At 48.1% G+C, this 20,309-nt stretch overlaps 1 protein-coding gene across 1 annotated transcript in view; it reads left to right on the top strand.

Annotated features, from left to right (window-relative positions):
- The window catches only part of SNX27 (sorting nexin 27), a gene marked incomplete at its 5' end in the record, with an annotated part of 91,132 nt that extends 77,843 nt beyond the window's left edge, over positions 1-13,289 (top strand). The window contains 4 exon segments of the mRNA XM_006168511.3: positions 6,609-6,758; positions 6,959-7,087; positions 7,486-7,545; positions 9,517-13,289. Of these exon segments, the coding sequence (XP_006168573.2) occupies positions 6,609-6,758; positions 6,959-7,087; positions 7,486-7,545; positions 9,517-9,564 (387 nt within the window).
- Positions 13,290-20,309: the final 7,020 nt, after the last annotated feature.

Here is a 20,309-nt window from a genome sequence, read left to right as displayed (position 1 = left end):
GCTCGCCAGAAAGACAGAGACAGAGAGACAGAAAGTGAGAAATCACTCCCCAGGGGTGATGGCCATGCCACAATCCCTTCTCCTCCATTCTTCTCTCTGGATCTTGGGCACACACGCACACACGCCCGGCATGAGTTTAAGCCACTGGGTCCGGTACTCGAACCGCAGTCAACTACATGGGAGTCCAACAACATAGCCATTATGCCACTGCTGGTCCCCTCTTCCCTAGAGGTTTTAAAGGGTTTTCTGGGGCCAGGAGTGGTGTAGTGGTTAAGACACTGGATTCCCACAGTACTGACTGCATTTCGAGTTCCAGACCCGGCAGCTTGAAACTCATGCTGAGTGCATGTGCATGTGTGCCCAAAATCTCTAGAGGAGAATGGAGGAGAAGGATTTGCAGTGTGGCCATCCCCACTGGGGGTGATTTCTGATGTTCTTTCCATCTGGCAAGCACACATGCCCTACAGCAAAAATCTCTCTCTCAAAAAAAAGTGATTTTTAGATGCTGAATACAAAAACTTCCCAGAATCCATCGGAACATATTGAGCAAACCCTCCCATTCAGATTTGGATCTCCACACTGCGTTGTTACGAAGGGTGTTAGGATGGGGGAAATGAATAATTAGTCATAGAAATAAAGCTGATGATCTCCATCTGTCAGCCCATGTACTACACATACTCCCATGAAACTTTCTTTTTCTTTTTTTTTGGAGAGGTTTTGGCTATAGGGCACATGCACTCAACCAGAAAGACAGAGAGAGACAGAGAGACACAGAGTGAGAAATCACCCCCTGAGGGGTATGGCCACACCACAACCCCTTTTCCTTTCTGCTCTCGGGATCTTGGGCACACACGCACACGCACCCAGCATGAGTTTAAGTCACTGGGTCCGAGACTCGAACTGTGGTCGATTACATGGGAGTCCAGCGACATAGCCATTACGCCAACTGTTGGTCCCCCATAAAACTTTTATATCTCACCTCCCTCAAGACTGTAAGTATGATCTTTCCGCAAACATACAATGGGATAAAGGCTTGTTACAGATCACCCTTTTCCCTAGCTTTTGCCCATTTGCCAATCTCAGTTTCATCTGACTTCCTTCTTGAAGTAATGAGACCTGCCTAGGTGTGTCATCACTCAATTTTTTAAAAAGAATTATTTATTTAATTTCATGTATTTTTATTATTGTTATTTTTCAAATTTGACCAGAAAGAAACAGAGAGAGAGAGAAAGTAAGCCGCTAGGTCCAGGACTCGAACCACAGTCAGCTAAGTGGGAGTCAGGGCCTCAACCTCCACACCACCTGCTGGCCCCATCATCACTGCATTTTAAGGAATTCCAACTGCTCTTTTACCAATTGGTAAGCTCTCTACTGTTTCAGTTGTTACAACTTTTTATTTTAATGTAAATGCAGATTTCCTATTACCTGTATTTTCTTTTACTAGGATTGTTAACTTTTGTGATAAAATTCAGATGGGATTTTACTTCTTGGTTAAAATAAAGTGATTTCCAGGGCCGGCTATGTGACACAATGGCAGGGCGCTACTCAAGAGAACCTGGGCTCCACAGGGCAACTGCAGTGCCCAAGATCCGACAGACTAGCAAACTGGAGGGGAGGAAGTCATGGCATGGCCGGATCCTATGGAGGGTGCTATTTTCTTGCACATGCGTACAGGTGCACACATTTTTATCATGAATAAAGAAAAAACAAGTAATTTTCAGACACATCATTTCACAGGGCTTTTTTTTTTTTTTTTTTTTTTTGATAGCACAGGTATGTGCATGAGACGCAGAGAGACAAACACTGCAGCCCCTTTCTCCAGCCCTTCAGCTCCTCAGGATCCTGGATCCCCACGCACATGCCCAGAATTTTCCCAGGCCGACCAGGGATTCAAACCCACGATTGGCCCATGGCACCTAGCCTTGCAGGGCACTCGCATTACTGCTGTGCCATGTGGCTGGACCTCACAGGGGATTGTTGAGAGAGAAAATGGTTGGGCCATCCAGCTAAGGATAATGGAACTTTTAAAGTATTTTTTAAGCTATCATTTATTAAATGCCTAATTTTCGAGTCATTGGAAAAAGTCATGACATGTTTTTCTATGCAAAAATACATCATAACTTTTCTGACAACCCAGTATATGCCAAGTACTATGCAAAGTAGTTTCTACCTCATGCTCACAAGGAATGTAGGTGCTATCATTATTTCCCTTTTTACAGAAAAGGAAACTTAAGGCTCAAGGGTTGAAGTAACTGGCCTGAGTTCAAATTGCCCAGGGCAGCACAGGGAGAAGGAATGGGACCGGGATTGAAGCCCGAGGCCATCTGGGTCTAGCCTTTTAATTACTCCTAGCTGGGCTACTCACCTTCCAAGCTTGGCTTCTTGTAACCTGGGAGAGAGATCTCCTATCCGACACTCTCCCTGTCACGGTTACCAAAGCCTAGTCTTGAGGGATTTCTACGTTCATGGTGCCAGCAGCAGGATTAAGCAGGTGATCCTTGTGTATCACTAAGATGAGAAGGACAATCTAAAAGGAATAGGGATAGACTGAGGTGATAAGGGAGAAACGAGAGAACAGATGTGGTTGAAGTATCGCGGCACTTCTAAATTGCCCCCTTCCCTGTATTCTTGCTACTTTCTTTATGATTTTGTACTTTCAAAATTATTTTACCTAAACAAAAATAAAAAATAGAGAAGAAAGTGTGTGGTTTCACCTTCCCCCCCCCCTTAAGTCTTCACAGTCAGTTGCTGGTGGCAAAAGTAATATTTTTAAAAATTTGTATTTATTATTATTTTTTAGAAAGATTTTTGCTATAGGATGCATGCACTTGCCTGAGACAGAAAGATACAGAGAGAAAGTGAGAAATAACCCTCCAAGGGGATGGCCCCATTGCATCCCTTCTCCGTTCTCCTCCTGGGATTTTAGGCATGTATGCACACTCATCTGGTGTTGTTTTTTTTTTTCTTTCTTTTTTTTTTTAAATTCATTTTAATTTGACCAGAGAGGGACAGAATGAGTGAGAGAGAGAGAGAAAAAGCAAGCTGCCAGGTCCGGGACACAAACCACAGTTGGCCATATTCCCTAAACCAACCACGCCACCCGCTGGCCCTTCCACTGTGAGTTTCCAGCCACAGGGTCCAGGACTCGAACCACGGTCAGCCATGTGGGAGTCCAGGACCTTAACTGCCATTCCGTCTGCTAGCCTCATCATTACTGTTTTTTAATTTGCTATAGGGCTTGTGTACTCACCACAGAGAAACAGAGAGAAAGTGAGAAAGTAAGCTGCCAGGTCTGGGACTGAAACTACAGTCAGCCAAGTGGGAGTCTAGCACCTTAACCCCCACACCACCTGCTGGCCCCAAAAGCAGTGTTCTTAAGTGCCATTCATTGGTACTGGAGCTACCAGTTGCCTTAGTTGCCTTGTGCCCTTTCTTTTCATCTCCCTCGGTAAGACCGAAGGCAGCTCTCCACAGTATGCTAGTCTCCTCGCCCCTGGTTGAATTCAGCAAGGATGCTTTGCCCCATATCTATCTATCTGTCTATTTTTTTTTTATATAAGCACTGGAAATTTAATATTTCGTGCTAATTGTATACACTGTAGATAAAGCCCAAGAGAAGTAAATTACAGTCCTACCAATAATACATCATATCCAGGCTCCAGTTTCCCAATATGAGAGAAAATGTGTATTGATGGAGACTCTCCAAATATTAAAAGCAATGCATGTAACGAGGCAGTGGGCACAGAAGCCAGTGGCTCCCACAGGACTGTGCTCAGGTCTCTGTTACCAAGGTCCTTAAAGGGGGAAATGGCCCAAACCGAAAGTCCCGAAGCTGGTGTTAAAGAAGCTATCTCGTCCCCATTCTCAGCAGCCCTCTAAGGGAAGCTTCAATCACAGGACAACCTACAGTCAGGGCACCAGTTTGCAGATTGCTTGGAACAATATTCTCTTTTTTTTTTTTTTTTTTTTTTGGGGGGGGGTTTTTTTTTAGGGGGCATTGAGACAGAGAGAGACAGAGAGATAGAAAGAGAAATCACCCCCCAGGGGGGATGGCCATGCCGCAATCCCTTCTCCTCCATTCTCCTCTTGGGATCTTGGGCACGCACGCATACACACCCGACATGAGTTTAAGCCACCAGGTCCGGGACTCGAGCTGTGGTCGACTACGTGGGAGTCCAGCGACATAGCCATTACACTAACTGCTGGTCCCGGAACCATATTCTTTTAAATATCCCAGACCTATGGCCAATGTCCAGGGTCTGCTGGGGTGACCTAGGATAACAGACAAGGGACTCTGGAATGCCTCAGTGCAGGTGGCAATATCTGAAAGACCATGTGGCTTCAGCACGCCTTTTTACCCTCATCCTGACCCAGCCTTCCAAACTTGTGTGTGATTCTCAAAAAAAAATAGGAAGAAGGAAGGACGGATGACAGGGCCAGGAGTCGCCCACTTGTACATGCAGTATATGTGTCATGCCATAGGAGCCGTGAGGGCTTTTCTCCCTTCCTCCTCCTTTTCTTTTTCCCTTTCTGGTACGTGCCAGCACCAAGGAAGCTAGACACAGCCAGAGTCCGTGAATTTCCTTTTATCCTCTTATCTTCCTTTCCCTATCTCCTATTCCTCTTCCACTCATCTTTTATTCTCTCCCATCATAACTCAAAACAGTGAGTTCCAGTAAAAGAACCTCCAGGGTGGCAGGTGGCTTGGTGATTAAGGCACTGTATTCCTACATAGCTGTCCACGGTTTGAGACCCTGACCCAGTGGCTTGAAAATCACGCTGGGTGCGTGTGTGTGCGTGTGCGCCCAAAATCCTAGAGGAGAGAGGAGGAGAAGGAACTGAGATGTGGCCCTGGGGGGGTGATTTCTCACTTCTCTCTTTGTCTCCCTCCAGGTAAGTGCACGTGCCCTGTGGTAAAAACCTAAACAAATAAATGAATAAATAATAAAGTGGCCAGCCTTAGCTGTAGAAGGAGCAAGGACAGAGAGCCGAGTCAGCCTCAGTAGTTCAGAGAAGTCTCTGGACTGGTCTTGTAGCCCTGAACCTGGGAGAGGGACATATACCACTTGATTTTGGTCCAGTTGCTTTTGAAGGAAAAAACCCAGGGGACAGTGGGGCTGTTAGATATTTGTTGGTAATGGTGACAGGAACATAGGCCTAGAAGTTACTCCTAAGTTTTAGTCCTGGTTGTGCCTCTTACTGTTACCTGTGACCACAAGCTAGTCTCATCTTACTCAGGATTTCTGTAAAATTATTATTATTTCTTTTAGAATTTTTTGTTATAGGGCACATATGCTCGTCAGAGAGAGAAAGAGAAAGTGAAAGTGAGAAAGCACCCCCCACAGGGGGTCCCTTCTCCTCCTGTCTCTTCTTGGGGTTTAGGGCATGCATGCATGTGTACCTGGTGTGATTTTCAAGTTGCAGGGTTCAGGACTCAAACTACATAGCCAGCCATGTGAGATCTAGCACCGTAACCTCCATACCACCCTCTGGCCCCTAATGACTTTTTTTTTTTTTTTAAGTTTCTTTCCATTGTAACATTTTATGGATATTAATTCTTGTCACTGAGATCATCATAGCTTTTATTTATTTATTTTATTTACTCATTCATTTATTTTTTAATTTGACCAGAGAGAGAAGGTGAGTATGAGAGAGAGAAAGCGAGAAAGCAAGTCACCAGATTCAGGACTTGAACCCTGGTCAGCCATGTGGGAGCATCCAGCGCCTTAACCACCACACCACCTGCTGGTCCCCAAGATCATTGTAGCTTTTGATTGGAGAGATGAGAAGCATTAACTCTCTTTCTGGGGCCAGCAGGTGGCTTGGTGGTTAAGATGCTGGACACTCCCACATGGTTGACCATGGTTCGAGTCCTGGACTTGGTGTCTTGCTTTCTCACTTTCCCTCTCTCTCTCTCTCTGTGTCTCTCTCTGGTCAAATTAAAATAAATGAATGAATAAATAAAATTAAATAAATAATTCTTTTTTAAAAAACCTCTCTCTCTCCCTCTCTCTTTTTGAATTTTGCCATAGGGTATGTGCACTTGCCAGAGAGACAGAGATGGAAAGTATGAAATCCCCCCTCAAGGGGGCTGGCCATGCTGCAGTTCCTTCTCCTCCATTCTCCTTTCAGGATTTTCGAAACACATGCACACGTGGTCAGCCTGTTTTTTTAGACCACAACCCGAACTGCGGAGTGGCCATGTGGGGTCTAGCCGCCTTAACCTCCATGCCACTTGCTGGCCCAACTCTCTTTATTTTAAGGACAGATTAGATTTTTATTCCTTAGGTACAATGAAAATAGCGGCCGACCAGACGGCACTGGGAAGGTCAGGCTAGCCCCGTGAGTCTTAAGTGTCTTCCGGCTCCCCTTGTTGTATCTTGTTTAAGTAGGGTGGGGGCAGTGGGGTACAAAGGTGTGAAGTACAAGTGGGTATAGGATTGTCTTGGCGCCCTACACCAGCTTAGGAGTGGATGTGAGGCCAGAGGCCAGGTCTTCCCTCTGTTGGGTGGCAACAATTCTCTGTGCTCTTTATCCTGTGCCATCTCAGAGCATTTCTTTGGGGTTTCTACCCAGAGTAACACTGTTTCCTCTTCTCTCTGTCCCAGTACCTCAACATGCTAAGGACTTGCGAGGGCTACAATGAAATCATCTTCCCCCACTGTGCCTGCGACTCCCGGAGGAAGGGGCACGTTATCACAGCCATCAGCGTCACGCACTTTAAACTACACGCCTGCACCGAGGAAGGCCAGCTGGAGGTGAGAGGGCAGCCAGGCGCTGGGCCGGGAGCACCAGGCCTGCCGTGATGCTTGCTTGCTCTGTTTTAGCGCCTGAAACAGGATGGGCATCTTCAGTCATTCTGCCTTTGCCCCCCTGGTTCAAAACCCTCTTACCCTAAGCTCCCCAGCACACTCGGACTCAGACTATAAACCTTGCTCTCTTGATCTTGGTTGTCCAGAACCAGGTAATAGCGTTTGAATGGGATGAGATGCAGCGATGGGATACAGATGAAGAAGGAATGGCCTTCTGTTTCGAATATGCACGAGGAGAGAAGAAGCCTCGATGGGTTAAAATCTTCACCCCATATGTGAGTGGGAGATGGGAAGCATACTTGGGGAAATGGGTTGGGCTTAAAGTCCTCTTTAAGCTAAATGCACAAATGGAGAGACATGGGAAGCTGGACTGGAGGTGCGAGATCTGAAGCTGATTGCAGCCTAGAGCCCCGGGTTCACCCTATCCTCCCTTAGGTCTGAGCAGGATGGGCAATTTCACATCCTGCTTGACTTCCAGTGACCGCTAGAAGGAGCTAGAGAACAGTAGATGGGCCAGGCCAGGTTTTCTGATAATTGTCAGGGTTTCTCTCATGTGAGTTTAGATCATGTGAGTTTAGAAAATGAGGAGGTGAGGGTGGGGACAGGAGTTCAAAGGTGTGGCCCTGTGGTGCCTGATCTTGGGGAGTCAGTGAGTGTTGTTCTTTTTTTTTAGTTCAATTATATGCATGAATGCTTTGAGAGAGTGTTCTGCGAGCTCAAGTGGAGAAAAGAGGTAATTCTAAACAATTCTTTGATTGACTCATCTTTCACTTGTTTGTTTAAAATTTATAGGCCTGTGGCCAGATGCCTCACCTCCATCTCTGTCTTTCTAGGAATATTAGTTAGTCTGTTTGTCCAGAGTGAACCAGGACATTCTGCCTGTGGGGTTGGCCTCTGGTTGATGAAGGGGCTGTGCCAAAAAGCCCTGCTCTCCCTGGCCTAGAGGGTAGACATTGGCTACAGGCGATTCCATCTCTCACGATGTCATGGACCCTCTGCCTGCTTTTAAATCAAATCACCCTGCGTGTCATTCGTGGGGGGGCAGCCAGGCGCTGGGCCGGGAGCCCCAGGCCTGCCGTGATGCTTGCTTGCTCTGTTTTAGCGCCTGAAACAGGATGGGCATCTTCAGTCATTCTGCCTTTGCCCCCCTGGTTCAAAACCCTCTTACCCTAAGCTCCCCAGCACACTCGGACTCAGACTATAAACCTTGCTCTCTTGATCTTGGTTGTCCAGAACCAGGTAATAGCGTTTGAATGGGATGAGATGCAGCGATGGGATACAGATGAAGAAGGAATGGCCTTCTGTTTCGAATATGCACGAGGAGAGAAGAAGCCTCGATGGGTTAAAATCTTCACCCCATATGTGAGTGGGAGATGGGAAGCATACTTGGGGAAATGGGTTGGGCTTAAAGTCCTCTTTAAGCTAAATGCACAAATGGAGAGACATGGGAAGCTGGACTGGAGGTGCGAGATCTGAAGCTGATTGCAGCCTAGAGCCCCGGGTTCACCCTATCCTCCCTTAGGTCTGAGCAGGATGGGCAATTTCACATCCTGCTTGACTTCCAGTGACCGCTAGAAGGAGCTAGAGAACAGTAGATGGGCCAGGCCAGGTTTTCTGATAATTGTCAGGGTTTCTCTCATGTGAGTTTAGATCATGTGAGTTTAGAAAATGAGGAGGTGAGGGTGGGGACAGGAGTTCAAAGGTGTGGCCCTGTGGTGCCTGATCTTGGGGAGTCAGTGAGTGTTGTTCTTTTTTTTTAGTTCAATTATATGCATGAATGCTTTGAGAGAGTGTTCTGCGAGCTCAAGTGGAGAAAAGAGGTAATTCTAAACAATTCTTTGATTGACTCATCTTTCACTTGTTTGTTTAAAATTTATAGGCCTGTGGCTAGATGCCTGGGACCCTCACCTCCATCTCTATCTTTCTAGGAATATTAGTTAGTCTGTTTGTCCAGAGTGAACCAGGACATTCTGCCTGTGGGGTTGGCCTCTGGTTGATGAAGGGGCTGTGCCAAAAAGCCCTGCTCTCCCTGGCCTAGAGGGTAGACATTGGCTACAGGCGATTCCATCTCTCACGATGTCATGGACCCTCTGCCTGCTTTTAAATCAAATCACCCTGCGTGTCATTCCTGACCCAGAAGGGCACTGTCCTCAGTGTCAGCTATTTGACTAGAGGAGTCCTGACGGTCATCCTAGGCTAACTAAGAATGGGGAGGAGGGGGTTCTGCTACTGCTCTGCCACGGCCTGGCTATGCCGCCGTAGCAGGATTTGGAAGATTCTGAACTATTAGCTGCTCATTCTCAAAGAAGACCTTTCAGGGGATCAGGAGGTATAGTCAGGACCATTGATATTCTTAGGGTAGCAGACAGAACACTGAGCTGAGGGGGTCAGATCTGGGTTTCTCCTGTCACTGAGAGTAAGGCAGCCTCCCTCCCTCTGTCTTCTCCTCTGTAAAACGGGAAGCCTGAACTGGCTCCCTCTGTCTTCTCCTCTGTAAAACGGGAAGAATAAACTGGTCCATTATTACCCTAGATCCCTTCCAGCTCTAAAAGGCTATGATTCTAGATGGAAATTTCTAGCAAGGGCAGAGGCCACTCTCATTGAGGTCCCAGCTTGTTATTTCTATCTAAGAAGTTGTCTCCAGATGGAAGGAGACGTGGACGCCTATGGTTTCCCAATAACTCTTATCTTTTTTTCCTTTCAGAACATTTTCCAGATGGCGAGGTCACAGCAGAGGGATGTGGCCACCTAGCCTTTCCTTACTCGCCCCTTCCCTTCTCTTCACCCTCATCCTCTTACCCTTTCATCTCCCATGTCAGACAGAGTAACCATTAACACTCAAAAGAAGAGAAAAAGGAAACAAAGTCATTATATTCAAAAGCCCTCAACTAAATATTATTAATAACCCCCCTGAATTTCATGTCTCTTGAATTGAGCTGGTAGAGAACGACAGATTGAAGTGAACTGAGTTAAGACAGGAAAAGAAATAAGCCCAACCAACTCACCAAAGGTATCTTTGTCCTTTCACCTGGGCCTCATACCAACAGACTCTCCTTGTACTATATTTTTAAAACTGGAACTATGAACTTCATCCATTTGCACTGTTCAGACATATATATGTATGTATGTAAAAAACTTATATATACACAAATTAGCTGCACGTATATACATATATATATTTCTTTTTAAATTTCATATCAATGGCAGTACCTTTTTTAGCTTGTGTTTTTACACACCTTTCACTAGAATTCATGACCTATCTCTTGCTCTCTTTATTTTGACACAAACTTTAAAAAGGAAAAAAAAAAAACATTTTACAGGGAAAAATACCTCTCCTCATGAAGGACTTGAAACGTTTACAACCTGCTTGGGTTTTTCCCCCCTTTTTTGTATTGAGTACTGATTCTGGCTCGTGGTTTGCCATAGAGTCTGAGGAGCAAGGAGTGTAGTTTCTTTATCTTCCAAGAGGGTGCTGGGCAAGAAAAAGGTGTGTTTCTCAAGAGCAGCAAGGCTGCAGATCTGCAGGGAGAGTCTAAAGACTTGGTGGTCTTCTGAGTCCAGGCCCTTTTCCTGGCACATCTCTCTCCCATGCATGGCTTCCGGCCACGTTCTGCGTCTCCTTCCTACTTCCTCGGGCCCCTACGATGCTTTCCTCCAACCGGCCCAGAGGAAGTGCGAGTGGGCTCAGAAGGCAGATGCCCCGGGAATCTGAAACACTTCCTGGTGTAATTTCCTGTTTCCCTGCCTTGTCTGTGGCAGGGATTTTGTAGGGACCAGAGTTAAAGCCGATACCTTGGGCACAGAGGTTGGACTTGCATGGGGAAAAGAAGGCAGCAGCGCCCTGTGTACATGAGGTTTTACCTTCTCCATTCCTGACCAGGGGCCACCCCTGCCTGGTACCTTCTCTGTGACTGCCTGAACAGCAGCGTTGGGGAGGGATCAGACCTTTGATGTCTTGGGGAAACTTGGGCTAGGTCCGTGGCCTGCCACCGGAGCCATACTCCCGCCCGAGCAGCTGAGGGCCCAGTAGGAGGCATGTGGCTGGTTTAGGTTGAATCTTGTCTGACCTGGCACTTAGACCTTTGAGACCTCAGACCTGTGTCCCAGGCTCAAGGTCAGGGCTGGAGGGCCGGGGTGACACACTCAGTCCTAGCTCCGCAGACAGTGGAGCACTGAGTCAGGCTCGGGTGCACCTGAGACACAGCTCCGAGCTGTTTCTTCTTCCCTGCTCTGCCTCCGGCATCTTCCGCTTGTCTAACTAGGAGGCCGTTGTAGTTGGTTGTAGTCAACTCAGCTGAGCAGTGTTGGGGTGGTTTGAAGTTTCTTTTTTGTAACTTGTTTTTGCAGAGCATTTGAGGCCACTTTTCCTTCTCTTTGACCCTTTTCCCGGCAGCCACTTACCCCAGGGAGGCATGGGATCACATAGGACATCCCTTTCACCCTCCCCTTCTCTCCAAACCTAGGTGGGATCACAGAATGCAAGATGTAAGAATGCCAAGTGTTTAAAGTTGCAGAGAATAATCTCTGATTTGAAGGCTTTGACACAAGATCAACTCCTTTTGGCTTAAATGAATTTAATGAGCCAGAGGACCCTGAGGAGGAGATACGTTGATTTCCCACTCTAAGATGCTAAAGAGGTGCTTTTTGCACCATCTCTGTGTAGACTGTAAAAATAGCAGCATCTGCCCCTCTCCTCCCAGGGAGAGAAGAACGAACAAATCCAGGAGTCCCCGATACACCCAGATGCCAACCTCGGACGTGTGGCAGGGGTTTGGAGACCCCTTGGAGGGGGACGTGCTGTCCTCTTTCCGGCATGGCTTTCACTTGGTGCTTTGGAGGTTGGGTGAGGGACCCCGTAGGTAGTTGGCCTGTTGGCAGAATCTGTTTAGGAACAGCCGATCTCGAGGCTGTCCCTCTGACAGCACCCGGCTACAGCAGGTAGGTGGGAAGTAGGGAGACCCTAAGGGAAGCGACTTCTTCTCTTCCACCCCCAACAGGCCTCCAGTGCTGGAGCACAGGCCACTGTGGCTGTGGAGGGCCACAGGATCAAGCCCTTCTTTGCATGAAGCAGTGTTAGGTGTGACTCTTCCCCCATTTCCTCTGTATTTCTTTTTCTAATCTCTGCTACTTTTCTTAGTCCTGGCTTCTGCCCAGGGAGGCTTCTACCCAGTCTTCTTTTGCAATTTGTCTCTGGGAAAGGGGGCTCCCCTCCCCCCAGCTTTGCCCCAGCAGAGCCAGCAGAATCTTCCTGGTCTCCCATCATCTCTCATCCACACATGGTTTCTATCTTCTGGGGCAGAAGAGCTCAGAGCTTTTAATGGATCAGGAGATAATGCCAGCCCTGAGAAACCTGCCCCTGGAGAAAGGTTCCTTTGGGCCATGCTTTGAGCTCTCTGCTCTGTTTTTATTCGATTCTCCAATTTCTGTCCTCCCCTTGCCTTGGGCCTAAGCTCAGCACAGCACAGCAGATACACAGGAGTGCGTGCTTAGGGCAGCTCCTAGGCCTGGACCGAGCTCTCAGGGAGGAGTTAGAGAAATATTCCAGCATCCTCATGCCTGGCCCTTTTGGTTTCAGCATTTCGTTACCCAGCCAGTAGCTTCGGGTTATCCGTTGTAGCTCCAGACCCAGTGCTGGGAGCAGAAAAATAGGGTACTTACAGGAACTGACACCTCTCTCTCACGTTAGAATTCGCCAAGTATGGGCCTGGCTCCCAGGAGGCAGTTTTCTTCCAGGGGCTGCCCCCTAGCTGACCTGATGTCTCCAGACCTGGAGGGACTGCTGTGCCCGCCCGTCTCTCCATCCGCCGTCTGGCTGGACTGACACAGCAGTAGAAGTGGTTTGGTCTGTTGGACCCCGTCATGCTGCTCTTTCTTCACCAGCTTCTTTGTGTCACATTGGCTTCCTTCTGGAGGGATGATGCGGCCGAGTCCTCAGAGAAGGGGGAGGGAAGGAGGGTAGAGGCGCTGGTCTGCTTCTCTAGTTCCCACCTCCCAGCCCCACCCCGTCTCCCTCTTCCCCGAAACCTGAGCACGTCAGGCCAGGCCTTGTTGGTACCAGGACAGCATCAGCTCACTCCTCAGCAATAACCTAGGGTTTGTGGGCGGCTTTGGGCTCTGGGGAGGAACAGAATCGAAGAGGGGAGTGATGCGGGTGGGGGCACTTGGCCATCTGCTAACTTGGAGACCCATTTTGTATCCTGCCCTCCTCTTAAGCCGGTGAGCTGGGCTTCCGTTTTTCCCAGGTCATGCACACCTTTAATTTATTTGAGAGAAACTCTAATTGTATTTTCACTGCAGTATCTTGTATTTTTTATTTGTGATTTAAGAAATGTGAAGAGAAAATACAGACACATAATGGCTAACAGTGTTTCTTTCATTCCTTGTTCTAGAGCTAACCACTCTAAAATTGTTTGGTAATGTCACTTAGTGTAATTAATTGTAACATATTCTTTTAAATAAATTGATTTATTGATGAAACAATTCTTTGGTTTCCTAGACTACAAATCCTTTGGGTTGTGTGGGAAGAAATGAAGAGGGACCTTTGAGATTTGAGTTAGAACGGTCAGTCTGAAAATGAGCAGGATCATCCAGCCAGTCTTCCCGAGGAACCAGCAGGGAGTCTCTCAAGGGCAGGGGAGGGAAGAAGTGTAGGAAAAGGAGCAGGGAGGCCCCCGGTCTGCAGTTCTCTTCCCAGTGGCTCCTTTGAAAATTCCTTCTCAGATCTGAGTTGACTGAGCTTACTCACCCTGCCTGCCAGTCTGTACAAAATTTTCTTTCTTTGCTTTTAAAATTTGCTATAGGGCGTGTGCACTTGTCAGAGAGAGACAGAGAGAGAGAGTGAGAAATCACCCCCTAGTTGGCAGAAGCTATTTAGGAACAGCCCTTCTTTGAGGCTGTCGCACTAACAGAGCAACCGCTACAGCAGGTAGGTGGGAAGGAGGGAGACCCTAGAGGACTGCGACTTCTCTTCTACCCACAACAGGCCTCCAGTGCTCCCCTCGGGCTCCTGGGCATGTGCACACACACATGCCCGCTGTGATTTCCAAGCCCCTGGGTCTGGGACTCAAACCAGGCAGCGAGCCATGTGGGATCCAGCTGCCTTAACCTTCAGGCCACCCGCTGGCCCCACAAAATCCTCTTTTAAGATTTACAGAACTTCTCTACCAGCCTTCTGGGGATAGAACCTGGCAGAGCCCTTGGGACACATCTTAGCACTGTCCTCAGTTCCCATCCCCCTCACAGCAATGTGGCTGTACCTTTTCATTTTTCTAATAACTCAGGACGCTTTCTCTCTGGGATCTGAACTGAAAGGTGTACCTCATATTTCCCCCGAGAAATGCCTGGCACAGTACTAGGCACTGGGGGTGGTGATACCCCCCTGCCCTTTGCTCTTACCTAATGGGAGAATTTTCTTTAGTGAGGAAACTGTTCCTAGAAAAGTAGAAAGTAGGTTAGAATGATGTCAAACATTTATTAAATATCTACTGTGTGAAGGACATTGTATGAGATGCTCCAGCAGGTATAGACCAGAAACATTGCGCTAGCTTTCAGCTTCACAGAGGAATGAGGCATCTACAAATGACCACGATACACAGCAGGGGCATGTGTAAGACCAGAGGAACAGAGGCGAGAAAGGCCGGTGGGCGAGGGCCGACCCGTTTGGCATGAGCCAGATTGCAACAAGAAGACATTCGACAAACATTAAGCCATTATGTGCCAGACACTGAATGAACTGGGAGTAAAAAGACATGGAGGGAACAAAAATAGACATGAAGGGGAAGAGGATCAAGCTCGCTCAGACAACAGTGGATAATCCTGAGGCCAGCAGGTGGCGTAGTGGCTTAAGGCCTTGGACATCCACAGACCAGATTGAGTCCTGGCACGCATATATAAAACCCTGAGACACTGGAGAAGGAATGGTGGCATGGCCATCTCCCCTTGGGGGAAGAGCTGATTTCTCACTTTTCCTTTTTCAGGCAAGTGCACGTACCCTGTTGCAAAAACTTACAGAAAAAAAAAAGGAAAATCCTACTTGAGATTGTAAAGTACGTGTAGGAAAGGGGTGGACAGTAAGAAGAGTCCTGAAAGCCAGGCTAGGCGCTCTACATAAAAAAGCAGCAGAGATGCTCTTATTGTTTTATTATTTTTTAGAATCACTCATTTTTAATCTATTATTCTTTTAATTTGCTATAGGGGCACTTGTGCTCAACAGAGGGTGGAGGGAGTGAGAGAACAAGCTGCCTGGTCCGGGACACGAACCGTGGTCGGCTATGTGGGAGTGCAGCACCTCCACCATGCCACCTGTGGCCTCACTCTGTTTTTATCAGTTGCGGTTTCAAAAGACTGATGTTTTAGAAGATAGCCAGAGGGATCAGTTAGGAGACTGCTGTGCTTACTCAGTTACCATGATCATCGCAAGGAGAGAAATGGATATGAGAAAAATGGAAGTGAAACTTTTCACAATTTAATAACATTTCATTTATGTGAGAGAAGTAAAAGACTCCCAAGGTTTCATGTCTGTGTGGCTGGAAAATAGAAATATTTAAGAGTTGAGACTTTGGGGGAGAGAATGTATAGCTTTATTGTGATTTGGGTACAGTGGGAAATCCAGTACAGATGCCCAGCAGTCATTTCTTGGTGATTTACAAAGCAACTTTGCATGTTCCTGGCACCGTTCAGGGTGATGGAGACAGTGGTGAACAAGGCAGAGTGCGTACTATCTGTGAATCAACTTTTTAAAATAAGAATGATTTAATTTTGTTATTAATTCACTGGGGGCAGGGGAGAGCAAAACTGTACATTGCCGGATCCAGGACTCTAACCACAGTCAGCCATGTGGAAGTCCAGCACCTCAACCACCACACCACCTGTTGGCCCCTGAGTCAACTTTTAAAAGATAACTCTGGGCCCAGCCACAGTGATGCAAGTGGAGGGTGTGGTGGCACTGCTACACAGACTGTGCTGACTAGGAGGCCTGGGTTGGGTTCCTGGCTCCCCAGACAGCCCCAGAACGGTGGTGCATGCCTGTAATTCCAGCTGACTGGGAGGCTGGAGCAGGTTTGTGGCATGGTAACCTGTCAAAAGGAACCCTCGCTCTCCATCTCTGTCAAAAACAAAAACTGGCTTCCTGGAAGAGGTTGGAGGAGACAAGGCTGCAGGCCTCTGGTGGGGCACTGTGCGATGGAAAGACGTGAGGTCTGCCCTGCAGTGTAGAGGTCTGCCCTGCAGGTCTTTGCAGCTGGGGCACAGCCAAGTCAGGAGAGACAGCGTGCCATCAAAGGGCTGGCTTGGGTACCTCAGCTGCGACTTACTAATGGAGAAGAGTTACCACTGAAACGAAGGAGGAAAATTAAGCATCACATAGCCAGGACTTGTTTTCACTGGGCAGAGAGGATGATGCCAGAAGTTGGAGGGAGCCCCATTTATGGGGACCAAGAGGAAGCTGACCATTGTGTGAAAGAGACTGAATGAGGGGCAGAGGACCAGGAGCCTGGGTCAGGGCTCTTCAAGTCCTCAGCTTTGGAGGAGAGAATGAGGCTTGGCCATGAGTGGGAATTCCTTTAGTCACAAGTACGGGAAGCCCCTGGCTTGGACATTTTGGCAGGAGATTGACAGAGACCGAGGGAACCCTGGAAGTCCGGAGGCCAGTGGCTTTTGAGCTCAGCAGGGTCCAGCCCCAGAGGAAGTGGGGTGAGGGGGCTTGGAACACACTGAAGGAACTATTAAAGCTCCTCCCCCTGCCCTATTCCCACCACCTTAGTCTCCCTGAGGATGCTTTTCTAAACGTCTGCTTTCGTTTCTACAACTGAAAGGCTTCCTCCAGTCCCTGCTATTAACTTGTCAGCCCCAGTCTTCTGCCTTTTCTTTCCTTCTCCTTATACCACCATTAACATTTGAAGTAACATTATTATTATTGTAGAAGAAACAAACTAAAGGTGGTTTATGAGTTGATCTTTACAAAAGGGGCTGGGACACCAAGGCCCTGCCTGAGGAGCGGGGAAGGAGACTTCCCAGACCAGTTACCTACGGCTTCCTACACCCAGGGGGAAAAACCACCGTTTTATCATCACATCACACTGGGAGAAGCCCTCGCCCAAAGCCCCTCCCCGGGCTCACAGTGGTGGGTGGTGAAATAGTGCCCTGCAAGGCTGGCACCACGGGAGGCTCCAGGATCATGTCGGTAGACCACGTGGCTGAGTACACCTGCACACACACGCCTATGAGCTGGGGTGAGCCGAGGCTGTGGGTGGATCACAGTGTTACCCTATTGGGGGGAGGGTTAGCAGGTGGTGTGGTGGTTAAGGTGCTGGGCTCTGACATGGCTGACCACAGTTCAAGTTCCAGACCTGACGGCCTGCTTTCTCACTTTCACTCTCTGGTCAAATTTTAAAAATAATTTTTTCTTTTCTTTTTTTTTTTTTGAGAGATTTTTACTATAGGGCATGTGCACTCATGAGAGAGAGACAGACGGACAGAAAGTGAGAAATCACCCCTCAGGGGTATGACCACTTCACAGTCCCTTCTCCTCTCGGGATCTAGGGCATGCACACACATATGCCCGGTGTGTTTCAAGCTGTCAGGTCCAGACTCAGACCACAGACAGCCATGTGGGAGTCCAGAGCCTTACTACACCACCTGCTAGCCTTGATACATAATTCTTTTTTTTGTTGTTTCTAAAGAATTATTTAACTTTATTAATTTATTTACTTTTTTTTTTTTTAAACTTGATCAGAATGGGATGGAAAGAAAGAGAGAGAGAGGGAAAGTGAGAAAGCAAGCTGCCAGGTGTGGAACTTGAACCACGGTCAGCCATGTGGGAGTCCAACGCCCTCCACCACCATGCCGCCTGCCAGCGCCCAATAAATAATTCTTTAAAAAATAAAAAGATCTGCTAAAAAATAAAATTAAAATAAAAAAAGACCCTATTGGGGTTGCTGTCTCTTTTTCTCTGTTTCTTTTATTCATGGACTAAATAAATGAATAAAAAGAATAAATAAAACTTTTTTTTAAGTAAACTAATATTGACATATAAATCAAGCCAACCCACCTCCCATTTTTCTGTCCTGACTCAGCTCTCAAGGGAACACGCGTAGATACTGCATAGAAGCCGCCATTGTCCCCCTTTCCACAGGCACTTCCCACCTCTGATGACACACACACCTGGATCTCCAGCCGAGATTTCAGATACTGTTTATTTGGCTAAGAATCCTGACTGGAGTCTCTTCCCCTTTGTAAGGTCCCATTTCTCACGTCCAGCAATCTGAGAGACATTTTCTCCTGAAATGATGTCCACAGATGGGTCTCCATAGTTTTTAACATTTTGCTTGTTTTTCTTTTTTTTTTTTCCTGAAGAAAGATTTTTGCTACAGGGTGCATGGTCTCACCGGAGAAACAGACAGACAGAAAGCAAGAAATTACCCTCGGGGATGATGGCCCTGCCGCAATCTCTTCCCCATTCTCCTCCAAGGATCTTGGGCCCACGAGCACATGTGCCTGGCGTGAGTCTTAAGCTGCCGGGTCCTGGACTCAATCTGTGGTCAACTGAGTGGGAGTCAAGCAATGTAACCATTATGCCATCTTCTGGTCCCATTGCTTGTCTTTTTAAATATCCTTTATTTTGAAGCAGTTTAAGAGTAGTATAAAAACTTATACTTCTGCCCTTACAAGAGAAGGGCACAGCCAGCAGGTGGCATGGTAGTTAAGGTGCTGGACTCCCACCTGGCTGACAGTGGTGCGAGTCCCAGACCTGCTGGCTTGAGAATTTCACCATGTACAGGTGTGTACCTGCCCAGAATCCCAAGAGGAGGGACTGCGGCGTGGCCATGCCCCTGGGGGTGCTTTCTCACTTTCCCTTTCTTTATCTTTGGCAAGTACACACACCCTATAGAAAATAAATAAATAAAGGAAGAACACAAGTATAAAGGGGAGGCAGCCATGGGAGTGCAGTGGTGGCACTATGCTCTCTGACGCTGGACCCTGGACCCACGTGGGAAGGTCCCAGGTTGGCATCCCAAGGCTGGTTTTGGGGGTGGGTCACGTTGCGATGTTCCTGTTGAGGATGCCTCTCTCTCTTCCTCTCTCTCTCTCTCCCTCTGAAGTAAACGTTAAAAAGAGAGAAGACAGCGGCAGGGTAGCAGGTAGCTGCCTGGAAGCCACGCTCTGCTCTAAGTCAGACTACCCCTTGTGATCCCTCCAAGCTCAGCCCTAAAGCGGGCCCCAGAATTGGAGAGACCTCAGGGCTGTGCCACCTGCACTGTCTGATGGGGGTCAGTGCTGCAGCCGCTTGCTACTTGAGATCTTTGCTTGCGGTCAAAGAACAGGTGAGAGGGCGCATCATGGGCTTTGGCGTCTGACGAACTGGGTTCAGCTCCTGCAGCCGTCCCTCACTGGTGCTGTGACACTGGGTCACGAAGCTAGCTAGCCTTCACAGCCTCCTTTTCTCTGTAAATGAGAGCCTGCCATACTGGGTGGCCAGAGGTTAAGTGAGGAAGCACCTTAAGGGCCTAGAAAGAATCGTACACAGCGGAGGTTACGAAGTGGGGTTGTTAGAACTAGCTCCCGGTATCCCTCCGGCTTAGGTGTTGAAGTCTAGAATCTGAGACTCAGAGGCGCAGGGCTGGACACAGGAGAGAGGCCTGCTCACCTGCTCGCCGCCCTGTACCCAGCTCTGCAGAACATTCCAGAATTAAGCACCCACGAAAGAGCAGAAAAATACAGTCGCGAAGCCATGAGCAAGGCCTGGACCCTGCCGCAAGGGCTGGTCTTCCCTGAATTTTCTCTCCCCAGACTCATTCTTCTTACCTTCCTCCCCCTCCCCAATGTGCACGGTCCCTACCCTCAAGAGTCTTATTTGATGCTTTTAAACTTTTTTCTTTATTTAGACAGAAAAGACCAACTCTTTAAAAGTAAAATGCAATAAATAAATAAGTTAAGCATAGAGAACTGTCTGAAACTGACTCCCCGGTCTCCCCAAACCACTCCCACCCCCACCCCATTTTCTTTTCCCTAAAACCTCTTTCTAAAGAAAAGGATCAGGTAATAAACCCCTTTAGCCCTCCCCACGCCCCTCCTCCCAAATACCCAATTACCCCCCAAAGCAAAAGGAGAAATCAAGAGAGAAAAATCCAAGGGCAACATTGTCTAAACTCCCAGAAAGAGCTGGCAGCGCCGGGCGGGCTGGGTAACGCACGGTGGTCGTGGTATTTACACGGAGGGGACCAGCAGAGACTGTAAACATTTTTAGGGGTTCAGGGAAGGAGTCTTTTCCTCGTGAAAGGAGGAGGGTCTCTGTGGCTGACTGGCAGAGAGGCAGCCCTCAGGCTCCCCCACACCCTCCTTAGAGGGGGCCCTTGGGGGAGGCAGTGAGTTTTAGGGCCGGGAGCCCAGGGTTCAGGGGTGTCCTACCTCTAGCTGAGGGCGGAAGGGAGTGTGGGAGCCAGCTTCCAAGAACCCCCCAGTGTGGGGGAGAGGCTGGGAGGGGGTGGGCTGGGGGTATGT

Source organism: Tupaia chinensis, unplaced genomic scaffold, assembly GCF_000334495.1.
Source record: "Tupaia chinensis unplaced genomic scaffold, TupChi_1.0 Scaffold145814_1, whole genome shotgun sequence".
Classification (NCBI taxonomy): Eukaryota; Metazoa; Chordata; class Mammalia; order Scandentia; family Tupaiidae; genus Tupaia; species Tupaia belangeri.
Note: the sequence above shows the minus strand (reverse complement) of the source record. Positions and strands in the feature narration are given on the sequence as shown.